Source organism: Phyllobates terribilis, unplaced genomic scaffold (assembly GCF_046119375.1).
Source record: "Phyllobates terribilis strain yellow unplaced genomic scaffold, ASM4611937v1 Scaffold_11__3_contigs__length_659146591, whole genome shotgun sequence".
NCBI classification, from domain to species: domain Eukaryota; kingdom Metazoa; phylum Chordata; class Amphibia; order Anura; family Dendrobatidae; genus Phyllobates; species Phyllobates terribilis.
The window spans coordinates 335,374,920-335,396,360 of NW_027362771.1; the positions used below are offsets into that span (position 1 = coordinate 335,374,920).

General features: G+C 40.8%; 1 protein-coding gene across 1 annotated transcript in view; it reads left to right on the forward strand.

Annotated features, from left to right (window-relative positions):
- ARIH1 (ariadne RBR E3 ubiquitin protein ligase 1) overlaps nt 1-21,441 on the forward strand; it is an 86,775-nt gene that overhangs the window by 44,769 nt on the left and 20,565 nt on the right. The window contains exons 10-13 of the mRNA XM_073652747.1: nt 3,070-3,200; nt 3,861-3,918; nt 10,373-10,633; nt 19,547-19,659. Of these exons, the coding sequence (XP_073508848.1) occupies nt 3,070-3,200; nt 3,861-3,918; nt 10,373-10,633; nt 19,547-19,659 (563 nt within the window). The remainder of the gene's footprint in view (nt 1-3,069; nt 3,201-3,860; nt 3,919-10,372; nt 10,634-19,546; nt 19,660-21,441) is intronic.

The window sequence follows — 21,441 nt, forward strand, 5'->3', positions numbered from 1 at the left end:
TGGATAGGTGATAACTTGCAATGTCCGGAATAACCTATTAAAGGAGCACTCCAATTAAAATTTTATGGGCTACACCTGTGTGACTGTACAGTGGTGTGAAAAGTGTTTGCCCCCTTCCTGATTTCTTATTCTTTTGCATGTTTGTCTCACTTAAATGTCTCAGATGACAAAACAATTTGAAATATTAGACAAAGATAACACAAGTAAACACAAAATGCAGTTTTTAAATGTAGGTCTTTATTTTTAAGGGAAAGAGAAATCCAAACCTACAGGGCCCTGTGTGAAAAAGTGATTACTCCCCTACCCCTCTTGAAACATAAATTAACTGTGGTTTATCACCTATTTGGGAAGCTGAGTTCAATTTCCCTAGCCACACACAGGCCTAATTACTGCCCCACCTGTTCTCAATCAAGAAATGACTTAAATAGGACCTGCCTGACAAAGTGAAGTAGACCAAAAGATACTCAAAAGCAAGACATCATGCTGCTATCCAAAGAAATTCAGAAACAAATGAGAAACAAAGTAATTGAGATCTATCAGTCTGTAAAAGGTTATAAAGCCATTTCCAAAGGTTTGGGTCTCCAGCGAACCACATTGAGAGCCATTATCCGCAAATGGAGAAAACATGGAAAGTGGTGAACCTTCCCAGGAGTGGCCGGCCGACCAAAATTACCCCAAGAGCGCAGTGACAACTCATCCAAGAGGTCACAAAAGACCCCACAACAACATCCAAAGAATTGCCGGACTCAATTAAGTTCAGTGTTCATGACTGCACTGCACCATAAGAGACTAGGCAAAAATGTCATTTTGTGATCTGAAACATTTAAGTGTGAGAAACATGCAAAAGAATAAGAAATCAGGAAGGGGCAAACACTTTTTCACATCATTGTATATGTAGAGTAGTTGTATTAGTATACTCGCTGATCGCCATCTTCTTCTCTTTTTCCAGTGCCTCTCTGGTTCTCTTCTGAGTCACGTGACTGAAGTTCCGACTCTCTGGATCACAAAAGGCTCTATGTGAGCCAAAAGTCGCTTTTAAAATGTAAACCTATGGAATATCTGAACAAGGTTCCATGGGCTTACATTGTAATAGCGACTTCCGGCTCACACACAAACCCCAGTGTGAGCAGGTAAGTCAGGATATTTGTCGCGTGACCCAGAAGAGGACCAAAGTGGCGCTGGAAACCAGATAAGATGGCGATTGGTGAGCATATTAATACACGTACACCTGACTACATATATACACACAAGTTTAGCCCATAAAAATCTTATTGGGTGCTTTTCTTTTAAATTGAAACTCTGTCTTTGGTGCCCTGTATTAATCCCATCCCACTCCAGTCATTCATATTAACATTTTTATTTAGAAGTACAGTACAGACCAAAAGTTTGGACACACCTTCTCATTTAAAGATATTTCTGTATTTTCCTGACTATGAAAATTGTACATTCACACTGAAGGCATCAAAACTATGAATTAACACATGTGGAATTATATACTTAACAAAAAAGTGTGAAACAACTGAAAATATGTCTTATATTCTAGGTTCTTCAAAGTAGCCACCTTTTGCTTTGATGACTGCTTTGCACACTTGGCATTCTCTTGATGTGCTTCAAGAGGTAGTCACCGGAAATGGTTTTAACTTCACAGGTGTGCCCTGTCAGGTTTAATAAGTGGAATTTCTTGCCTTATAAATGGGGTTGGGACCATCAGTTGTGTTGTGCAGAAGTCTGGTGGATACACAGCTGATAGTCCTACTGAATAGACTGTTAGAATTTGTATTATGGCAATAAAAAAGCAGCTAAGTAAAGAAAAACGAGTGGCCATCATTACTTTAAGAAATGAAGGTCAGTCAGTCCGAAAAATTGGGAAAACTTTGAAAGTGTCCCCAAGTGCAGTTGCAAAACCCATCAAGCGCTACAAAGAAACTGGCTCACATGAGGACCGCCCCAGGAAAGGAAGACCAAGAGTCACCTCTGCTTCTGAGGATAAGTTTATCCGAGTCACCAGCCTCAGAAATCGCAGGTTAACAGCAGCTCAGATTAGAGACCAGGTCAATGCTACACAGAGTTCTAGCAGCAGACACATCTCTACAACAGCTGTTAAGAGGAGACTTTGTGCAGCAGGCCTTCATGGTAAAATAGCTGCTAGGAAACCACTGCTAAGGACAGGCAACAAGCAGAAGAGACTTGTTTGGGCTAAAGAACATAAGGAATGGACATTAGAGCAGTGGAAATCTGAGCTTTGGTCTGAAGAGTCCAAATTTGAGATCTTTGGTTCCAACCACCGTGTCTTTGTGCGACGCAGTAAAGGTGAACAGATGGACTCAACATGCCTGGTTTCCACCGTGAAGCATGGAGGAGGAGGTGTGATGGTGTGGGGGTGCTTTGCTGGTGACACTGTTGGGGATTTATTCAAAATTGAAGGCATACTGAACGAGCATGGCTACCACAGCATCTTGCAGCGGCATGCTATTCCATCCGGTTTGCTTTTAGTTGGACCATCATTTAATTTTCAACAGGACAATGACCCCAAACACAACTCCAGGCTGTGTAAGGGCTATTTGACCAAGAAGGAGAGTGATGGGGTGCTACGCCAGATGACCTGGCCTCCACAGTCACCAGACCTGAACCCAATCGAGATGGTTTGGGGTGAGCTGGACCGCAGAGTGAAGGCAAAAGGGCCAACAAGTGCTAAGCATCTCTGGGAACTCCTTCAAGATTGTTGGAAGACCATTTCCGGTGACTACCTCTTGAAGCTCATCAAGAGAATGCCAAGAGTGTGCAAAGCAGTCATCAAAGCAAAAGGTGGCTACTTTGAAGAACCTAGAATATAAGACATATTTTCAGTTGTTTCACACTTTTTTGTTAAGTATATAATTCCACATGGGTTAATTCATAGTTTTGATGCCTTCAGTGTGAATGTACAATTTTCATAGTCAAGAAAATACAGAAAAATCTTTAAATGAGAAGGTGTGTCCAAACTTTTGGTCTGTACTGTATATTTACTATGTCTATATTTGAACTCATAGGAAATACCACTTTTGTTTATTTTTGTTTCCTCCACACTAGGAGTGTCCCAAATGTCATGTTACCATAGAGAAAGATGGAGGCTGTAATCATATGGTGTGTCGGAACCAAAATTGCAAGGCTGAGTTCTGCTGGGTTTGTCTGGGTCCTTGGGAGCCCCATGGATCAGCTTGGTAAGAGTAGTGCTGTTTGAAGGTTTGAGAGAACTGTGAAAACTGTCGGTATAATTTTGCTGAGAATATAGATTGTTTTGTATTTTTGTGATTATTTCGCTCACTGACCTGACCAGTTTATTTAAGAAATAGTTGACGGGGTTGTGGCACCATAAAGAATATTTTTAACCAAGCAGAAAATGTGGAAATAAATGGTTTTGCAATTTACATTTATTAAAAATTATGCTGCACTCAATACATACCAAGGTTTTATCTTCTGAAGTGTGCTCTCTAGCGCCCTCTGGTGTTATTCAATTCCATCCTCGTAGTGGCAATCAGCTAGTCGAGTTTGCTCACAGACTTGTGAGCACGATAGCTGAGAGACTCTTCCTACGCTCACAGCTCTGTGAAGCAGAATGATCTCACCCAGAGCACACTTCAGAAGCTTGGTATTTATTGAATGCAGCATAATTTTTAATAAATGTGAATTGCAAAACCATTTATTTCCACATTTTCTGCTTGGTTAAAAGTATTCTTTATGGTGGCACAACCCTTTTAAATTGTCTTTCCATCAGACTGCCCATGTTCTTACCCTATTTATAAGCATTTATTGATTGGCAAGAGTTACTAATCTGTGTGTTTGCTCACTTATATTGTTGAATTTTATCCTTTTTGTTACAGGTATAATTGTAATCGCTACAATGAAGATGACGCAAAAGCTGCCCGAGATGCACAAGAGGTGAGCACATGGAGTGGCAAACTTAGTTTGTGGACCTTCAATTTTTACATTTCTTTAAAAGGGTTGTTTGGTGTCACTCATTCCCATATCGGACAACCCCTTTAAGGAAATGTAAATATTGCAGTGACATCATATCTACATACCTGCTGGGACTTGTGAACAATTGGTAGGTTTTTGCTCCTTTCCTATGTTTTAGAACAGATGCATGATACCTGCTGATTGAGCACGCATCCTGACAGTTATGTGTAGACATCATCAGCACCACTCACATCCCAATGAGAAATTTAGCGATGTATGAAAAACCCTGTTATTATCCAAATGGCCTCATTTGCAAATGGAAGCGGTCTGGAAAAGGCATTTTTCCATACATCCCATTGTTCGGAAAACATACTTAAACCAATCAGCGATAATGGCGCGGCTACTTTAAATTAACCCCCCAATGTATCCCCCCGGGGCCCCTAATGAATTTCGTAAATACGTCATGTTGCTAATACTGCCTGTGCGCGGCGCTATTGCTGACCGCGCACAGGCAGCCGGCTCCTGCTTCCGCTTACGTCATGACTATTTGCGGCTGCAGCCAAGGGTCTCCTGTTCCTCGGTGAGTGACGGGTTGTGGGCGGGGTTATCCCCCATCGCGTCACACCCGACATCGCTCTCTCAATGAATGGGCGCGCGGTGGATGCCGGGTGTGACGTGATGGGGGATAACCCCGCCCACAACCTGTCACTCACCGTGGAACGCGGAACAGGAGACCCCTGGCTGCAGCCGCAAATAGTCGTGACGTAAGCGGAAGCAAGAGCCTGCTGCAGCCGGGGGACACTTGCTGCCTGCGCACGGTCAGCGATAGCGCCGCGCACAGGCAGTATTGGCAACATGAGGCATTTACGAAATTCATTAGGGGCCCCGGGGGGAATACATTGGGGGATTAATTTAAAGTAGTGGACAACCCCTTTAAACCCCGCTTCGCTGATTGGTCGCGGCCGGCCGCAACCAATCAGAGATATTGGCGTCGAATTTAACCCCCAGTCACAGCGCGACGTAGTTCACTCACGTTTACTGAACAAGTTCTGTCAGTCACAGTGCCACGTAGTTCACTCACGTTTACTGAACAGATTCTGTCAGTCACAGCGCGCTGAACAGATACTTCTTTACTGTACGCTATCCCGATTTACGCTGCCTGTCTTCCAATGGGTCTTAAGCGAAAATGCGCCAATGAGGATGACAGAATAAACTACATACATATTCTAGAATACCCCATGCGTTAGAATCGGGCCACCAGCTAGTGTGTGTGTGTGTATGTATTTATGTATATGTGTGTGTGTGTGTGTATATATAATGTATCAGTACAGACCAAAAGTTTGGACACACCTTCTCATTTAAAGATTTTTCTGTATTTTCATGACTATGAAAATTGTACATTCACACTGAAGGCATCAAAACTATGAATTAACACATGTGGAATTATATACTTAACAAAAAAGTGTGAAACTACTGAAAATATGTCTTATATTCTAGGTTCTTCAAAGTAGCCACCTTTTGCTTTGATGACTGCTTTGCACACTCTTGGCATTCTCTTGATGAGCTTCAAGTGGTAGTCACTGGAAATGGTCTTCCAACAATCTTGAAGGAGTTCCCAGAGATGCTTAGCATTTGTTGGCCCTTTTGCCTTCACTCTGCGGTCCAGCTCACCCCAAAGCATCTTGATTGGGTTCAGGTCTGGTGACTGTGGAGGCCAGGTCATCTGGCGTAGCACCCCATCACTCTCCTTCTTGGTCAAATAGCCCTTACACAGCCTAGAGGTGTGTTTGGGGTCATTGTCCTGTTGAAAAATAAATGATGGTCCAACTAAACGCAAACCGGGTGGAATAGCATGCCGCTGCAAGATCCTGTGGTAGCCATGCTGGTTCAGTATGCCTTCAATTTTGAATAAATCCCCAACAGTGTCACCAGCAAAGCACCCCACCACCATTACACCTCCTCCTCCATGCTTCACGGTGGGAACCAGGCATGTAGAGTCCATCCGTTCACCTTTTCTGCGTCGCACAAAGACACGGTGGTTAGAACCAAAGATCTCAGATTTGGACTCATCAGACGAAAGCACAGATTTCCACTGGTCTAATGTCCATTCCTTGTGTTCTTTAGCCCAAACAAGTCTCTTCTGCTTGTTGCCTGTCCTTAGCAGTGGTTTCCTAGCAGCTATTTTACCATGAAGGCCTGCTGCACAAAGTCTCCTCTTAACAGTTGTAACATTGACCTGGTCTCAAATCTGAGCTGCTGTTAACCTGCTATTTCTGAGGCTGGTGACTCGGAGGTGATTCTTGGTCTTCCTTTTTCCTGGGGCGGTCCTCATGTGAGCCAGTTTCTTTGTAGCGCTTGATGGTTTTTGCAACTGCACTTGGGGACACTTTCAAAGTTTTCCCAATTTTTTGCACTGACTGACCTTCATTTCTTAAAGTAATGATGGCCACTTGTTTTTCTTTACTTAGCTGCTATTTTCTTGCCATAATACAAATTCTAACAGTCTATTCAGTAGGACTATCAGCTGTGTATCCACCAGACTTCTGCACAACACAACTGATGGTCCCAACCCCATTTATAAGGCAAGAAATCCCACTTATTAAACCTGACAGGGCACACCTGTGAAGTGAAAACCATTTCCGGTGACTACCTCTTGAAGCTCATCAAGAGAATGTCAAGAGTGTGCAAAGCAGTCATCAAAGCAAAAGGTGGCTACTTTGAAGAACCTAGAATATAAGACATCTTTTCAGTTGTTTCACACTTTTTTGTTAAGTATATAATTCCACATGTGTTAATTCATAGTTTTGATGCCTACAGTGTGAATGTACAATTTTCATAGTCATGAAAATACAGAAAAATCTTTAAATGAAAAGATGTGTCCTAACTTTTGGTCTGTACTGTATATATTTATATATATATGTGTATATATTTGTGTGTGTGTGTGTATATATATATATGTGTATGTATATGTATATGTGTATATATATATATATATATATATATATACACAGTACAGACCAAAAGTTTGGACACGCCTTCTCATTTAAAGATTTTTCTGTATTTTCATGACTTTGAAAATTGTACATTCACCTATGAATTAACACATGTGGAATTATATACTTAACAAAAAAGTGTGAAACAACTGAAAATATGTCTTATATTCTAGGTTCTTCAAAGTAGCCACATTTTGCTTTGATGACTGCTTTGCACACTCTTGGCATTCTCTTGATGAGCTTCAAGAGGTAGTCACCGGAAATGGTTTTCACTTCACAGGTGTGCCCTGTCAGGTTTAATAAGTGGTATTTCTTGCCTAATAAGTGGGATTTCTTGCCTTATAAATGGGGTTAGGACCATCAGTTGTGTTGTGCAGAAGTCTGGTGGATACACAGCTGATAGTCCTACTGAATAGACTGTTAGAATTTGTTTTATGGCAAGAAAAAAGCAGCTAAGTAAAGAAAAACGAGTGGCCATCATTACTTTAAGAAATGAAGGTCAGTCAGTCCGAAAAATTAGGCAAACTTTGAAAGTGTCCCCAAGTGCAGTTGCAAAAACCATCAAGCGCTACAAAGAAACTGGCTCACATGAGGACCTCCCCAGGAAAGGAAGACCAAGAGTCACTTCTGCTTCTGAGGATAAGTTTATTCGAGTCACCAGCCTCAGAAATCGCAGGTTAACAGCAGCTCAGATTAGAGACCAGGTCAATGCCACACAGAGTTCTAGCAGCAGACACATCTCTACAACAACTGTTAAGAGGAGGCTTTGTGCAGCAGGCCTTCATGGTAAAATAGCTGCTAGGAAACCACTGCTAAGGACAGGCAACATGCAGAAGAGACTTGTTTGGCCTAAAGAACACAAGGAATGGACATTACACCAGTTTAAATCTGTGCTTTGGTCTGATGAGTCCAAATTTGAGATCTTTGGTTCCAACCACCGTGTCTTTGTGCGACGCAGAAAAGGTGAACGGATGGACTCTACATGCCTGGTTTCCACCGTGAAGCATGGAGGAGGAGGTGTGATGGTGTGGGGGTGCTTTGCTGGTGACACTGTTGGGGATTTATTCAAAATTGAAGGCATACTGAACGAGCATGGCTACCACAGCATCTTGCAGCGGCATGCTATTCCATCCGGTTTGCGTTTAGTTGGACCATCATTTATTTTTCAACAGGACAATGACCCCAAACACACCTCCAGGCTGTGTAAGGGCTATTTGACCAAGAAGGAGAGTGATGGGGTGCTACGCCAGATGACCTGGCCTCCACAGTCACCAGACTTGAACCCAATCGAGATGGTTTGGGGTGAGCTTGACCGCAGAGTGAAGGCAAAAGGGCCAACAAGTGCTAAGCATCTCTGGGAACTCCTTCAAGATTGTTGGAAGACCATTTCCAGTGACTACCTCTTGAAGCTCATCAAGAGAATGCCAAGAGTGTGCAAAGCAGTCATCAAAGCAAAAGGTGGCTTCTTTGAAGAACCTAGAATATAAGACATATTTTCAGTTGTTTCACACTTTTTTGTTAAGTATATAATTCAACATTCATACTTTTGATGCCTTCAGTGTGAATGTACAATTTTCAAAGTCATGAAAATACAGAAAAATCTTTAAATGAGAAGGTGTGTCCAAACTTTTAGTCTGTACTGTGTATATATATATATATATATATATATATATATTTGTGTGTATGTATATATAATACATATATAATAATATTATAAATAATATTCCATGAAAATTCATACTTTTATTTATCAAATGAGTTGCAAAATGATTAGAAAATATAGTCCAGACATTGACCAGGTCAGAAATAATGATTTTTATTAGAAAGAATCATTTTCTCCTTCAAACTTTGCTTTCGTCAAAGAATGCTCCCTTTGCCGCAATTACAGCATTGCAGACCTGTGGCATTCTAGCTGGTAATTTGCTGAGGTAATCGTGAGAAATTTCACCCCATGCTTCCTGAAACCCCTCCCACAAGTTGGATTGGCTTGATGGGCACTTTTTGCGTACCATACGGTCAAGCAGCTCCCACAACGGCTCAATGGGGTTGAGAGCTGGTGACTGTGCTGGCCACTCCATTACAGAGAGAATACCAGCTGCCTGCTTCTTCCCTAAATAGTTCATGCATAATTTGGAGGTGTGCTTTGGGTCATTGTCCTGTTGTAGAATTAAATTGGCTCCAATCAAGCGCTGTCCATAGGGTATGGCATGGTGTTGCAAAATGGAGGGATAGCCTTCCTTATTCAAAATCCCATTTAACTTGAACAAATCTCCGACTTTATCAGCACCAAAGCAACCCCAGACCATCACATTACCTCCACCATGCTTGACAGATGGCGTCAGGCACTCTTCCAGCAACTTATCAGTTGTTTTGCATCTCACAAATGTTCTTCTGTGTGAACCAAACACCTGAAACTTTGATTCGTCTGTCCTTAAAACTTTTTCCAATCTTCTTCTGTCCAATGTCTGTGTTCTTTTGCCCATATTAATCTTTTCCTTTTATTAGCCAGTCTCGGATATGGCTTTTTCTTTGCCACTTTGCCCTGAAGGCCAGCATCTCGGAGTCGCCTCTTCACTGTAGACGTTGACACTGGCATTTTGCGTGTACTATTTAATGAAACTGCCAGTTGAGGAGCTGTGAGGTGTCGATTTCTCAAACTAGAGACTCTAATGTACTTGTCTTGTTGCTCAGTTGTGCAGCGCGGCCTCCCTCTTCTCTTTCTACTCTTGTTAGAGCCTGTTTGTGCTCTCCTCTGAAGGTAGTAGTACACACCGTTGTAGGAAATCTTCAGTTTCTTGGCAATGTCTCGCATGGAATAGCCTTCATTTCTAAGAACAGGAATAGACTGTCGAGCTTCACATGAAAGTTCTCTTTTTCTGGCCATTTTGAGAGTTTCATAGAACAAACAAATGTAATGCTCCAGATTCTCAACTAGCTCAAAGGAAGGTCAATTTTATAGCTTCTCAAATCAGCCAAACCGTTTTCAGCTGGGCTAACATACTTGTGCAAGGGTTTTCTAAACATCCATTAGCCTTCTTACACAGTTAGCAAACACAATGTACCATTAAAACACTGGAGTGGTGGTTGTTGGAAATGGGCCTCTACACCTATATATTGCAATAAAAACAAGATGTTTGCAGCTAGAATAGTCATTTACCACATTAACAATGTATAGAGTGTATTTCTGATTCATTTAATGTTAGCTTCATTGAAAAAAATGTGCTATTCTTTCAAAAATAATGAAATTTCTAAATGACCCCAAACTTTTGAACGGTAGTGTATATAAAAAATGCATTTCCCTATCTATATGGTTAATAAAAAGGAAGGTTAGGGTAGGTCTTGTGCCTTTTCTTTATTAAGATTTTCTATTTATTTTTTTATGTAATATGACTTTGCATTCCTTAAGAAAGACCTAATTATTGTACTTCATCCTACTGGTGCAGCGATCCAGAGCAGCCTTACAAAGATATCTGTTCTACTGCAATCGCTACATGAACCACATGCAGAGCTTGCGATTTGAGCACAAACTATATGCCCAAGTCAAGCAGAAGATGGAGGAGATGCAGCAACATAATATGTCATGGATTGAAGTGCAGTTTCTGAAAAAGGCTGTGGACGTGCTGTGCCAGTGCCGCTCCACGCTCATGTACACTTACGTCTTCGCGTTCTACCTCAAGAAGAACAACCAGTCGATTATCTTTGAGGTGAGGTTTTTATTTAAACTTGTGTTTTGAGTTTGACATAAGTCATAAGGTATAAATCAAGCAATACATTTGTGTGTAAGATATTCTAAGGCCAGGTAGTATTTAGCTAAGGCTTACAATATTGGTATTGAAAAATAACAGCCCTATAGCAAAGCAGCCAGAAACCTGTTTGAAAATTATGTCAAGAGTAGGTGGTATTAAAGGGGTTGTCCAGGCTTGGGGCTCAAGTCTGCAGTCACTCTATGGGGCTGCAGACTTATGAATCCTGACCGTGCACGCTCTCAGGATTCTCTGGTGCTGGGAGCGGGCTGTCATGTGACCGCAAGTATGTGATTTGCATACTACCAGCCACATTATCAACCACGTCTAGCAGGCAAATGACCACAATGGAAGTAGCATACTAGTGGTCACAAGCCTATCTGGTCCTGGCTGCAGTGAGTCCTAGCAGCGTGCACACTGTGTTGTGAGGATTCACAAGTCTGCCGTCACATAGAGTGACTACAGACTTGAGCTCCAAGCCTGGACAACCCCTTTAAGGTCACCAAGAACTAGATAATTTCCTTCTGAAGTTCTTCTAAGATTAAGAATAACTTCTTGATGAGATAGGATCTAGTTTATTGGGTAACAAATAACCAGTATCAACAGAAATAGTGGGAAGAGGAGGTCCGCGAGTTCCAGTACTTTTTTTTTTTTTTTTTTTTTTTATTAAACAAAGCTACTTTATGGAGTTAAATGCACATCTAGCAGTTCCCTCTTCAAGTACCAAGTTGTGTTCTATTCTTTAAGTGTGTTTTGACTTTGCTGTGGACTGTGAAGGGTAAGAAGCTATGAAATTTTTCAATGTGTAAGGCCACGTTCAGTAATTGGTCAGTATTTTACATCAGTATTTGTAAGCCAAAATCAGGAGTGGGTGATAAATACAGAAGTTGTGACTTGTTTCTATTATACTTTTCCTCTGATTGTTCCACTCCTGATTTTGACTTAGAAATACTGCGGTAAAATACTGAACATGTGAATGTGGCCTTAAACTGTTCCACCCCTGCTCCTTTGAGATGAATTTGTGGAGGTGCCTGGGAGATATCCAAGGTTGAAGGATTGCTTTCTTTGCTGCAGTTGAGATCAGTTGTAAGAGTTTTCTAGGGCTATTTGTTACATCTGTTTTTCCTGGGGTCTACACAACCAAAACTTCCCAAACATGTCGATGTGTACAAAGGTGGTCAGGTGTCAGGACAGAGTGTTTTATACTTAGCCAGATTTTCTCAATCACCTCACATGACCATAGGCAATGTGTGATGTTGGCTTAGGGAGAGCCACATTTGAAATGTCCATCCTTTAGCCTCTGGTTGGAGAGATGTATGATCTGTGAAAGGTTCTTAAAGGGTATTGTGCACTATTCGGACAATATTCACTACTATTCGGGCAAAATTGTCTACTATTCGGACAAACCCTGCTCAATTGCTATATTTTCCTGTGTAGAATAAAATCGGGCTATGGGTCCTTTCTGGTGCCAGCACTGTTCCAGCAGTGTCAGCACTTGAGCTCGCGTGACGTCATGAACCCCTTTACTCTCACTTCCTTCGGATTAAACGGACATCCTTAAGATCTGGGAGATCCGTTGCTGGAATGGCATGGAGGTGAATATAGCCCATTTTTAATTTACAATGGGTAGTAATAGTAATTGTTAAGGGGCTGTCCAAGTAGTGGCAACCCCTTCAAGGTCATTTTGACATACCTAACTGATAAGGAGCGTCTTTTAAGGAATAAGACATGGATAGCAAATCTGAAATGTTAGTGTCGAGCAATAAAAGTCTCCAGTCAGAATCGATTGTTGTAATTGTACTGTAGTGAATGGGTGTGAGCACATTTGTAGAGAGCAGTCCCTTGTGATTGCGGGAGGGCCCACGGAAAGTTTGTTCCCACTCAGAGGGTTGAATGTTTGCCTGTCTACACACGGAGCGTTACATAGGCAATTAATGTTATATGTAACTCAGGGCAGTTCTCCTGAAAAGTCATATTTGAGTGTATATTTTGAATTATCCACAAAATGACTGATCGAACGAAGGCCCCCATTTGTGCCATATTTTAAATATTGTTAGTGGGTTACTATCTTAAAAATCTGGATTTTCGACAGCGATTTTATTTAGAGACAGGAGTGGGTCTAGTTTTCTAATTGTCCTACTCTTGTTTTGGGCCCGGTATTTTAATTAATAATAATTTCTGCTTTATTGTTGAGAGAAGATCCCAATGTGATGAGTGTAATAGATTGGGCAACGAGAGCAAGGGTTTGAACGGCTGGTCAAGTTGGGGATCAGTGTAGTATGTAGTTATTATTCAAAGTATTAATTTTATTCACTTTTATATAGCCCATTAATTCCACAGCGATTTACAGAGATTATGGGCACGGTCCCCAATGGGGCTCACAATCTAAATTCCCTATTAATATGTCTTTTTGTAGTGTGGGAGGAAACTGGAGAATCCGGAGGAAACCCACGCAAACACAGGGAGAACATACAAACTCCTTGCAGATGTTGTCCTTGGTGAGATTTGAACCCAGGACCCGAGCACTGCAAGGCTGCAGTGCTAACCACTGAGCCACCGTGCGGCCCAGTATTGACGTCAAGTTGAGGGTGCATATGTCTGAGAAGTTCACACCACAATGCAGTCCGGTTTGTTGTAAGATTTTAAAGGGGAGTTTTTATTTTTTTGTTTCCCCCATATTAAAGATTGATAAAGGAAATTGATCCTTTGCTCTTCACTATGACTGAGATAAACAGGAAATACCTGCATGAGATAGAATTTCCCAAGCTACTCTTATCAATTTTAAAAAGGTTTGATCTACCTATAAAAAGGAGCAAAAATTGCTTCAATTTGGAAAACTGGTTTCCAGATTTTTTTTTACATGTTTGGACACTTAAACGGGTTGTCCGGGACTATTTTATTTTTCTACGATGAGGCTAAGAACTAACAGGCAGGTAGTTGCTACCTGCCTTTTCTGCTCAGCACAGATATCTGCCAGCACAGAGCGGTCACAGACCACTCCAGCTGGAGAGTCTGCTACTTCTGCTGATGCCACATCGACAGAGTAGCTGCTTCTCTGCCCTGTTGATGCGCGTGACTGCATGTGTCTTGTTGATAGGCAACAGGGAGCTGGCTGTCAAACTGTGGGGAGCTGGCAGTCAATAAGCATGACAACAGCAGTCATGTCCTGTTGACAGAGCAGCCTGGAAGAGCTGCTCTGTTGATGTGAAGCAGCAGAATCATCGACAGGAGCAGTCCGTGACTGCTCTGAGCCCGCACTCTGTAGAAGAGGCAGGTAGTTAGCAACTACCTGTCTGTTAGTTCTTAGGACCATAGTTAAAAATATGAAATAGTCCCAGATAACCCCTTTAACGTACCCATACATCATGGTCGGATAGGGGTTCCCAACCTTTGACGATGGGCACATCATGACAATCGTGTGGGGCACAGGAGCTGTGCCTGGACAATTGCCGCCAGAAGCTCGGCTTAAGTTAAAGCTGAGACCCTATTGTCACTGTCAGGAGTTCTGCCTGCACCTCCCTGGGCCAGATAACACCCTAAATGCTGCGATCGATATTGATTGCGGCATTTACAAGGCTGGGAGAGAAGGGGCTCCCTCTCCCTTTCGATCAGCGCCCCTGCAAATTCATCGTAAGGACCTGATCGTTGCCATGGCACCCCGAGATTGTCAAAACCAGCTACGGCAAGACTGTTAGACCATGCTGAGAGCATGGTCTAAGAGGCTTCTGTCAGTGTTATACTGACAGGTATAATGCATTGAAATGCATTATTCCAGCGATCAGAGTAATAAAAGTTGAAGTCCCATAGAAGGACTAAGTAAAAAAAAAAAATTAAAGCTTAAATAAAATTTGTAATAAAGACCAAAAAAATAAAAAAAATATTATACTAATAAATACACATTTATGGAAAAGAATAAAAGTACACATATTTGTTATCGCCATGTCCTAAACAACCCGACCTATAAAACGGTCACAGTAGTTAACCCCTTTGGTGAACACCGCAAAGAAAAAAAAATGTTGCAAAAACAATATGCTTTTTCATCATACCGCCGAACAAAATGTGGAATAAAACGTGATCAAAAAGTCGAATGGAAATAAATATGGTATAGCTGAAAAGGCAATCTTGTCCCACAAAAAGCAAGCTGCCATACAGCTCTGTCAGCAGAGAAAAATAAAAAAGTTATAGCTCTCAGAATATAGTGATGCAAAAACAATTATTTTTTCTACAAAATCATTTTTGTGTAAAAGCGGCAACTTTCTTTTATATAAATTTGGTATCGCTGTAATCATACCGACCCAAAGAACAAAGCCTTATCAATTTTTTGCCACATGGTGAATGGCATAAAAATTTTCACTCGGCAACATCCACTGCTGCTTCTTTCTGGAAAACATGCATGGATTCAAAATCATCACTATAAGGGTATGTGCACACGGTCAGGAGCCGCTGCGGATTTGAAGCTGGGTGTTATCCAGTGTCAAACCCACAGCGGCCAGATGTTACAGCATAGTGGATGGGATTTCTAGAAATCTCATGTCCACTATGCTTTTGCGACTCACCCTCAGAAACTGACATGTGGCGCGTCTTTCCAGATCGCAGCATGTCAATTTCTCCGGGGGGTCTGCATGCGGGCTTTCCCCATAGACCTAACCTCTATGAGGAAAGTTCGCAGGTGGAAAAAAAAATGGCGACGCTCATATGTATAAAATGAGCGGAAGCTGCCGGCCGCTATTCCGCTGTGTCGGGGCTGCAGGCGGCTCCAGACAGTGTGCACATACCCTAACTGTAGATAAATTCCCGGAGGGGTGTAATTTCCAAAATGGGGTTACTTGTTGGGGGGATTCTGCTCTTCTGGCACTTAAGGGCTATATATGGAGTCGGCAAACTATTCTGCGATAATTTGTTCTCGCAAGAGTGAAATAGCTCTTTGTCCCTCCTGTGTCTCGCCATGTGGCTAAGCAGTACTGTACAGCCACATATGGGGTATTGCTACATTCAGCAGAAATTGAGACAACTTTTGGAGCTATTTTTACCCATTTCCCTGTGTGAAAATATAAAATCTGGGGCTAAAACAAAATTTTTGTGGTAAAAATGTAATAATTTTTTCTTGACTGCCCAGCGGTGTAAAATTCTATGACACCTGTGGCGTCAATATAATCACTGCACCCCTAGATGAATTCATTGAGAGGTGTAGTTTGTAAAATGGGGTCACTTATGGGGGGGGGGGGGGGTTCTGCTGTTCTGGTACCTCAGCCGCTCTTCCAGTGGGTCATGGCACACGCAAACCATAACAGCCAAATCTGCACTATAATATGGCGCTCCTTCCCTTCGGAGCTTTCCACTGTTTCTGAGAAGTAGTTCCCGATTACATGTAGGGTACTGGCGCACTTAGGAGAAATTGCACAGCAAACAGTAAGGTCCATTTTTTTCTTATTAGCCCTTATAACAATTAAAGCAACATTTTAGTGGTAAAAATGTAATTATTCATTTTTCACCGCCCAATGGCATTAAATTCTGATGCACATGTGGTGTCCATATGCTCACTGCCCCCCTACATTAATTCAGTGGGGGGTGTAATTTGTAAAATGGGGTCACTTACAGTGGGTTCCCCTGTTCTTGCACCTCAGAGTCTTTGCCAATGTGACAAGACCCCCTCAAACCATTCCAGCAACATCTGAACTGCAATATGGAGCTGCTTTCCACTGTGCCTCAAAAGTAGTTTTTGAACACATATGAGGTATTGGCGAACTCAGGAGAAATTGTGTAACAAATTGTACAGTTCAATTTCTCTTATCCCTTTTGAAAACTAAAAACTTGGGAGCAAAGATACATTTTAAAAATAATAATTTTCCTATTACTCAACCCAATGTTATACCCAAGTCTGTGAATCGCCTGAAGGTTAAAAATGCTCACAACACCTCTATATGACTTCCTCTAGAGGTGTTTCCAAAATGGGGTCACTTGTGGTGGTTTCTGCTGTTTTGACATGTCATGGGCTCTTCATATGTGACATGGCATCCTCTATCTATTCCCCAAAATTGCGGTCCTGAATTCAGTTGGCGCTCCTTCCCTTCTGAGCTTTGCCGTGTGCCCAAACAGTAGTTTTCCAAGACATATGGGGTATTGGCGTACTCAGGAGAAATCGCACAACATATTTTGGGGTCCATTTTCTCCTGTTGTCCTTGTGAAAATCAATAACATGGGACTAAAACAATATTTTTGTGGGAATATTATGATGTTTTTTTTTTTTTCCACGGTTCAACGTTATAAAATGCTGTGGAGCACCTGTGGGTTCAAGGTGCTCACCACACCTCTAGATAAGTTCCTTGAGGGGTGTAGTTTCCAGAATGGGGTCACTTGTGGGGGGTTTCGGCTCATCAGGGGCTCTGCAAATGCGACGTGATATCCGCTAATCCAGACAATTTTTTTTCTGCTCCAAAAAGTTGAAAGATGCTCCCTCCATTCCGAGCCCTGTCCTGCGCCCAAACAGTAGTTTTCCACCATATATGGGGTATCTGTGTACTCAGAAGAACCTGCACAACAAATTATATTGTCCGTTTTCCCCCATTAACCTGTTGATAATGCAAAATTTGGGGCTTAATCAATATTTTGGAGGGAAAAAGAACAATTTTTATTTTTTCTTTCCACGTTTCTTTAATTCTAGTGAAGCCCATAAAGGGTTAATAAACTTCTTGAATGGGGTTTTGAGCACTTTGAGGTGTGTAGTTTGTAAAATGGTGTCACTTTTGGGTATTTTATGTCACACAGGGCCTTCAAACCCACTAATGTGATGCCCATTAAAAAATTGGTTATGTAAATTTTTGGGGAAAAATGAAGAATTGCTCATCAACTTTCAACCCTCCTAACTTAACAAAAAAAAAATTATGTTTCAAAATGATGCTGATAATTTTGTGTGATATAACTATCCGGCTTAAGGGCATAAAAATGTAAAGTTTGAAAATTGAGAAATTTTATAATTTTTTTTGTTACATTTTTGATAAATATTTTCATAAATAAATGCAAATAATATCAACCTAAATTTCCCACTAATATGAAGAGCAACATGTCTTGAAAAAAACAGTCCAGAGTTATTACCTTATAATGTGACAAAAAAATGGCCTGGTCCTGAAGGAGAAAACAGGCTGGGGTTGGGGGGGGGGGGGGGGGAGGGATTAAAGAATAAATCTTTTCCAGTCTTGTAGTAATATGTTGCCATTATATCTCTAAGATACGATGATCTTCATTTTTTGGTGTTTATAACTTGTACTAATAGATCTGTAGTGGTGATGTGGTGTCACTATTAGCACTTACCCCTCTCTATCTGGCTGGTTCCCACTCCTTTGATTCAGGGCCTCTGATTGATTAATAGGATCAGGCAATGAGGAGCAGGGGCACCAATAAAAATTAGGTTGTCAACCTCCGCTGACATGTTTGTGGCGGTATGTAGTGTAGTGAGACCACGAGAGACATATTTATATATTTTCTTTCATGCCTAACTGAGGACATAGGGACAACTAAGGACCAATAGGGTCAGTCTACGTTGAGCGAGGGCACCAATTCAACTATATATTAGGGTGCCAATTCAACTTATATTAGGGTGCCAATTCAACTATACATTAGGGTGCCAACCTCTGCTGACTGGCCGGGGAAAGAATAGGATTGCTTTTAGGGACCTCAGAGTATATTAATTGCCCCTGGTAATTTAATGTTTATTCATGTGTTGTGATTATCTTGAATTTTAATAAGAGTAATATAATAAAGAATAATTTTAGAGGGGGGGTTTCTGGGTTTTGTTTTTCTGAGATGTTGAACAGGTAGTCAGAGGAAGACAAACTAGAAATGAGTATATTGCTGGGGGGGGCTCTTTAAAGATTTTCTTAGTTTTGTAGAATATCAATAATTTTATATCCATTTGTGGGGTCTTGAATTTGTAAAATAGTCCCTCAATCTGATGTTGTTCGGGTGACTTATGCTTTGAGAGCCCACTCTAGAACTACAGTGGTAATATTTATTTTGGATGGCTGATGGACACAATTGCATCATTCGTCATTGGATGTAAGAGCTCAGCTGCTGTTTTATGTCTTTACAATGTTATTTGTTTTAAGAACCGGGGTTGTCTGTGTGCGTTTTGAGCTTTTTAATATGTCTCTGTGTATGGTTTGGAAATGTTATTTATGCAGCTTTTTCTGCATAAACACGTAACCTGCGATGTGGCCTAGCATCACCTCTTTGGATGTCACCCAGAAAAGGAGGGTCTTCTCCATTTGTTGTATATTATCATCTATACTGTTCACCTATTGGCTTTCAAATAGGATTGGAAGTCTGGAAAAGTCCTTAAATAAGTTGGAAACTTCCAATTGAAGTTTTTTGTGGTAGTCGGGAGTAGATCTAAGAGCAATGCGACTGGCCAATGGTCTGAGATAGCTATAGGGTGGTATAGTATTTTTAGCAGACCATTGGAAATAGTGTAAATAGAAAATAGTCGATTTGGTAACATGAGTCATGTCCACGGGAATAATATGTGTCATTTTATTTTTATTTATTTTTTTACCATAAACATCAAATCATTTTTTTTTTTTTTTTACTATTTTTGTGTGTATATAATAGGCTAAGAAGCTGGCCATTTTACAGAAATGTAAAGTTTATTGGGAATAGGAGAAACCTGTTATATATTAGTTATTGGATAAGTGGATGCTCAGTTTTAATAAATTACAATAAGTGATATTTTAATGATGCTACTCCAATAAGCAGTGAACTGCTTCAGCGAAAGTGGAAAATACTAGTCAGCAAACAGTGTCATGTAAATTCTACATTTTGTATAGATCTAGCTTTTAAGACAATCATATATTTAGCATCTTAAATTTTCCTCCTGTGCAGAATAATCAGGCTGATTTAGAGAATGCAACAGAAGTTCTGTCTGGATATCTGGAACGAGATATTTCCCAGGACTCCCTTCAAGACATTAAGCAAAAAGTACAAGATAAGTACAGGTGAGAACCATTGGTATTTGTGCTGTTGTGCACAATTTTAGTTTGTCGTTTTTAATTTAACGTACATGAAATGGAATGTATTATCGGAAAATGACAATGAACATTTGCAATGTGCCCCTCTCACACAACGGACCTTTAATTTCCTTATTTTGAGTGAAGAGGGGCCATCTTCAAACACCATCTTGAATTCTTTTCATTGGAAACCTCAGTATATTTTTGAGCGAAGAAGGAAACTCATTGAAACTCAGAAATTACCAACAGTATAACCTTATGAAAACCACTTTTCTTTTTTATTTCTTTTGGAAAATCACTTTCCTTTTTTTTCCCCTTTTACATGTCACTGCCTATACGCAAAATCATGTTAAATATTATATTTTTAATATGGTAACTGGAGCATTTTAAGTAGCTCAGTTATTTCATGTGCTGTGCAGGCTAATGTGGGTTGGCATGTCCACCTTCTTATCATTGGAGGAGAGGTGCAATGACTACTCACTGACATTGTTCTAGTAAAGGCGCTGCTTACTCACATGCCCAGACTACATAGTTGTACAACCCCTGGAAAAATTATGGAATCACCGGGCTCGGAGGATGTTCATTCAGTTGTTTAATGTTGTTGAAAAAAAACAGATCAGACATGGCACAAAACTAAAGTCATTTCAAATGGCAACTTTATGGCTTTAAGAATCACTAAAAGAAATCAAGAAAATGTGGTACTCAGTAAGGGTAATTTTTTTTCAGAACAAGCAGAGGGAAAAAATTATGGAATCACTCAATTCTGAGGAAAAAATTATGGAATCATCCTGTAAATTTTCATTTCCAAAACTAACACCTGCATCAAATTAGATCTGCTCGTTAGTCTGCATCTAAAAAGGAGCGATCACAGGTTGGAGAGCTGTTGCACCAAGGGGACTGACATGAATCATGTCTCCAACAGGAGAGATGTCAATTGAAACAAAGGAGAGGATTATCAAACTCTTAAAAGAAGGTAAATCATCAGGCAATGTTGCAAAAGATGTTGGTTGTTCACAGTCAGCTGTGTCTAAAATCTGGACCAAATACAAACAACATGGGAAGGTTGTTAAAGGCAAACATACTGGTAGACCAAGGAAGACATCAAAGCGTCAAGACCGGAAACTTAAAGCAATATGTCTCCAATACAGGAAATGCACAACAAAACAAATGAGGAACGAATGGGAGGAAACTGGAGTCAATGTCTGTGACCGAACTGTAAGAAACCGCCTAAAGGAAATGGGATTTACATACACAAAAGCTAAACAAAAGCCATCATTAACACCTAAACAGAAAAAAAAACAAGTCTACAATGGGCTAAGGAAAAGCAATCGTGGACTGTGGATGACTGGATGAAAGTCATATTCAGTGATGAATCGCGAATCTGCATTGGGCAAGGTGATGATGCTGGAACTTTTGTTTGGTGCCGTTCCAATGAGATTTATAAAGATGACTGCCTGAAGAGAACATGTACATTTCCACAGTCATTGATGATTTGGGGCTGCATGTCAGGTAAAGGCACTGGGGAGATGGCTGTCATTACATCTTCAATAAATGCCCAAGTTTACATTGATATTTTGGACAATTTTCTTATCCCATCAATTGAAAGGATGTTTGGGGATGATGACATTTTTCAAGATGATAATGTATCCTGCCATAGAACAAAAGCTGTGAAAACATTCCTTGAAAGAAGACACATAAGGTCAATGTCATGGCCTGCAAATAGTCTGGCTCTCAATCCAATTGAAAATCTTTGGTGGAAGTTGAAGAAAA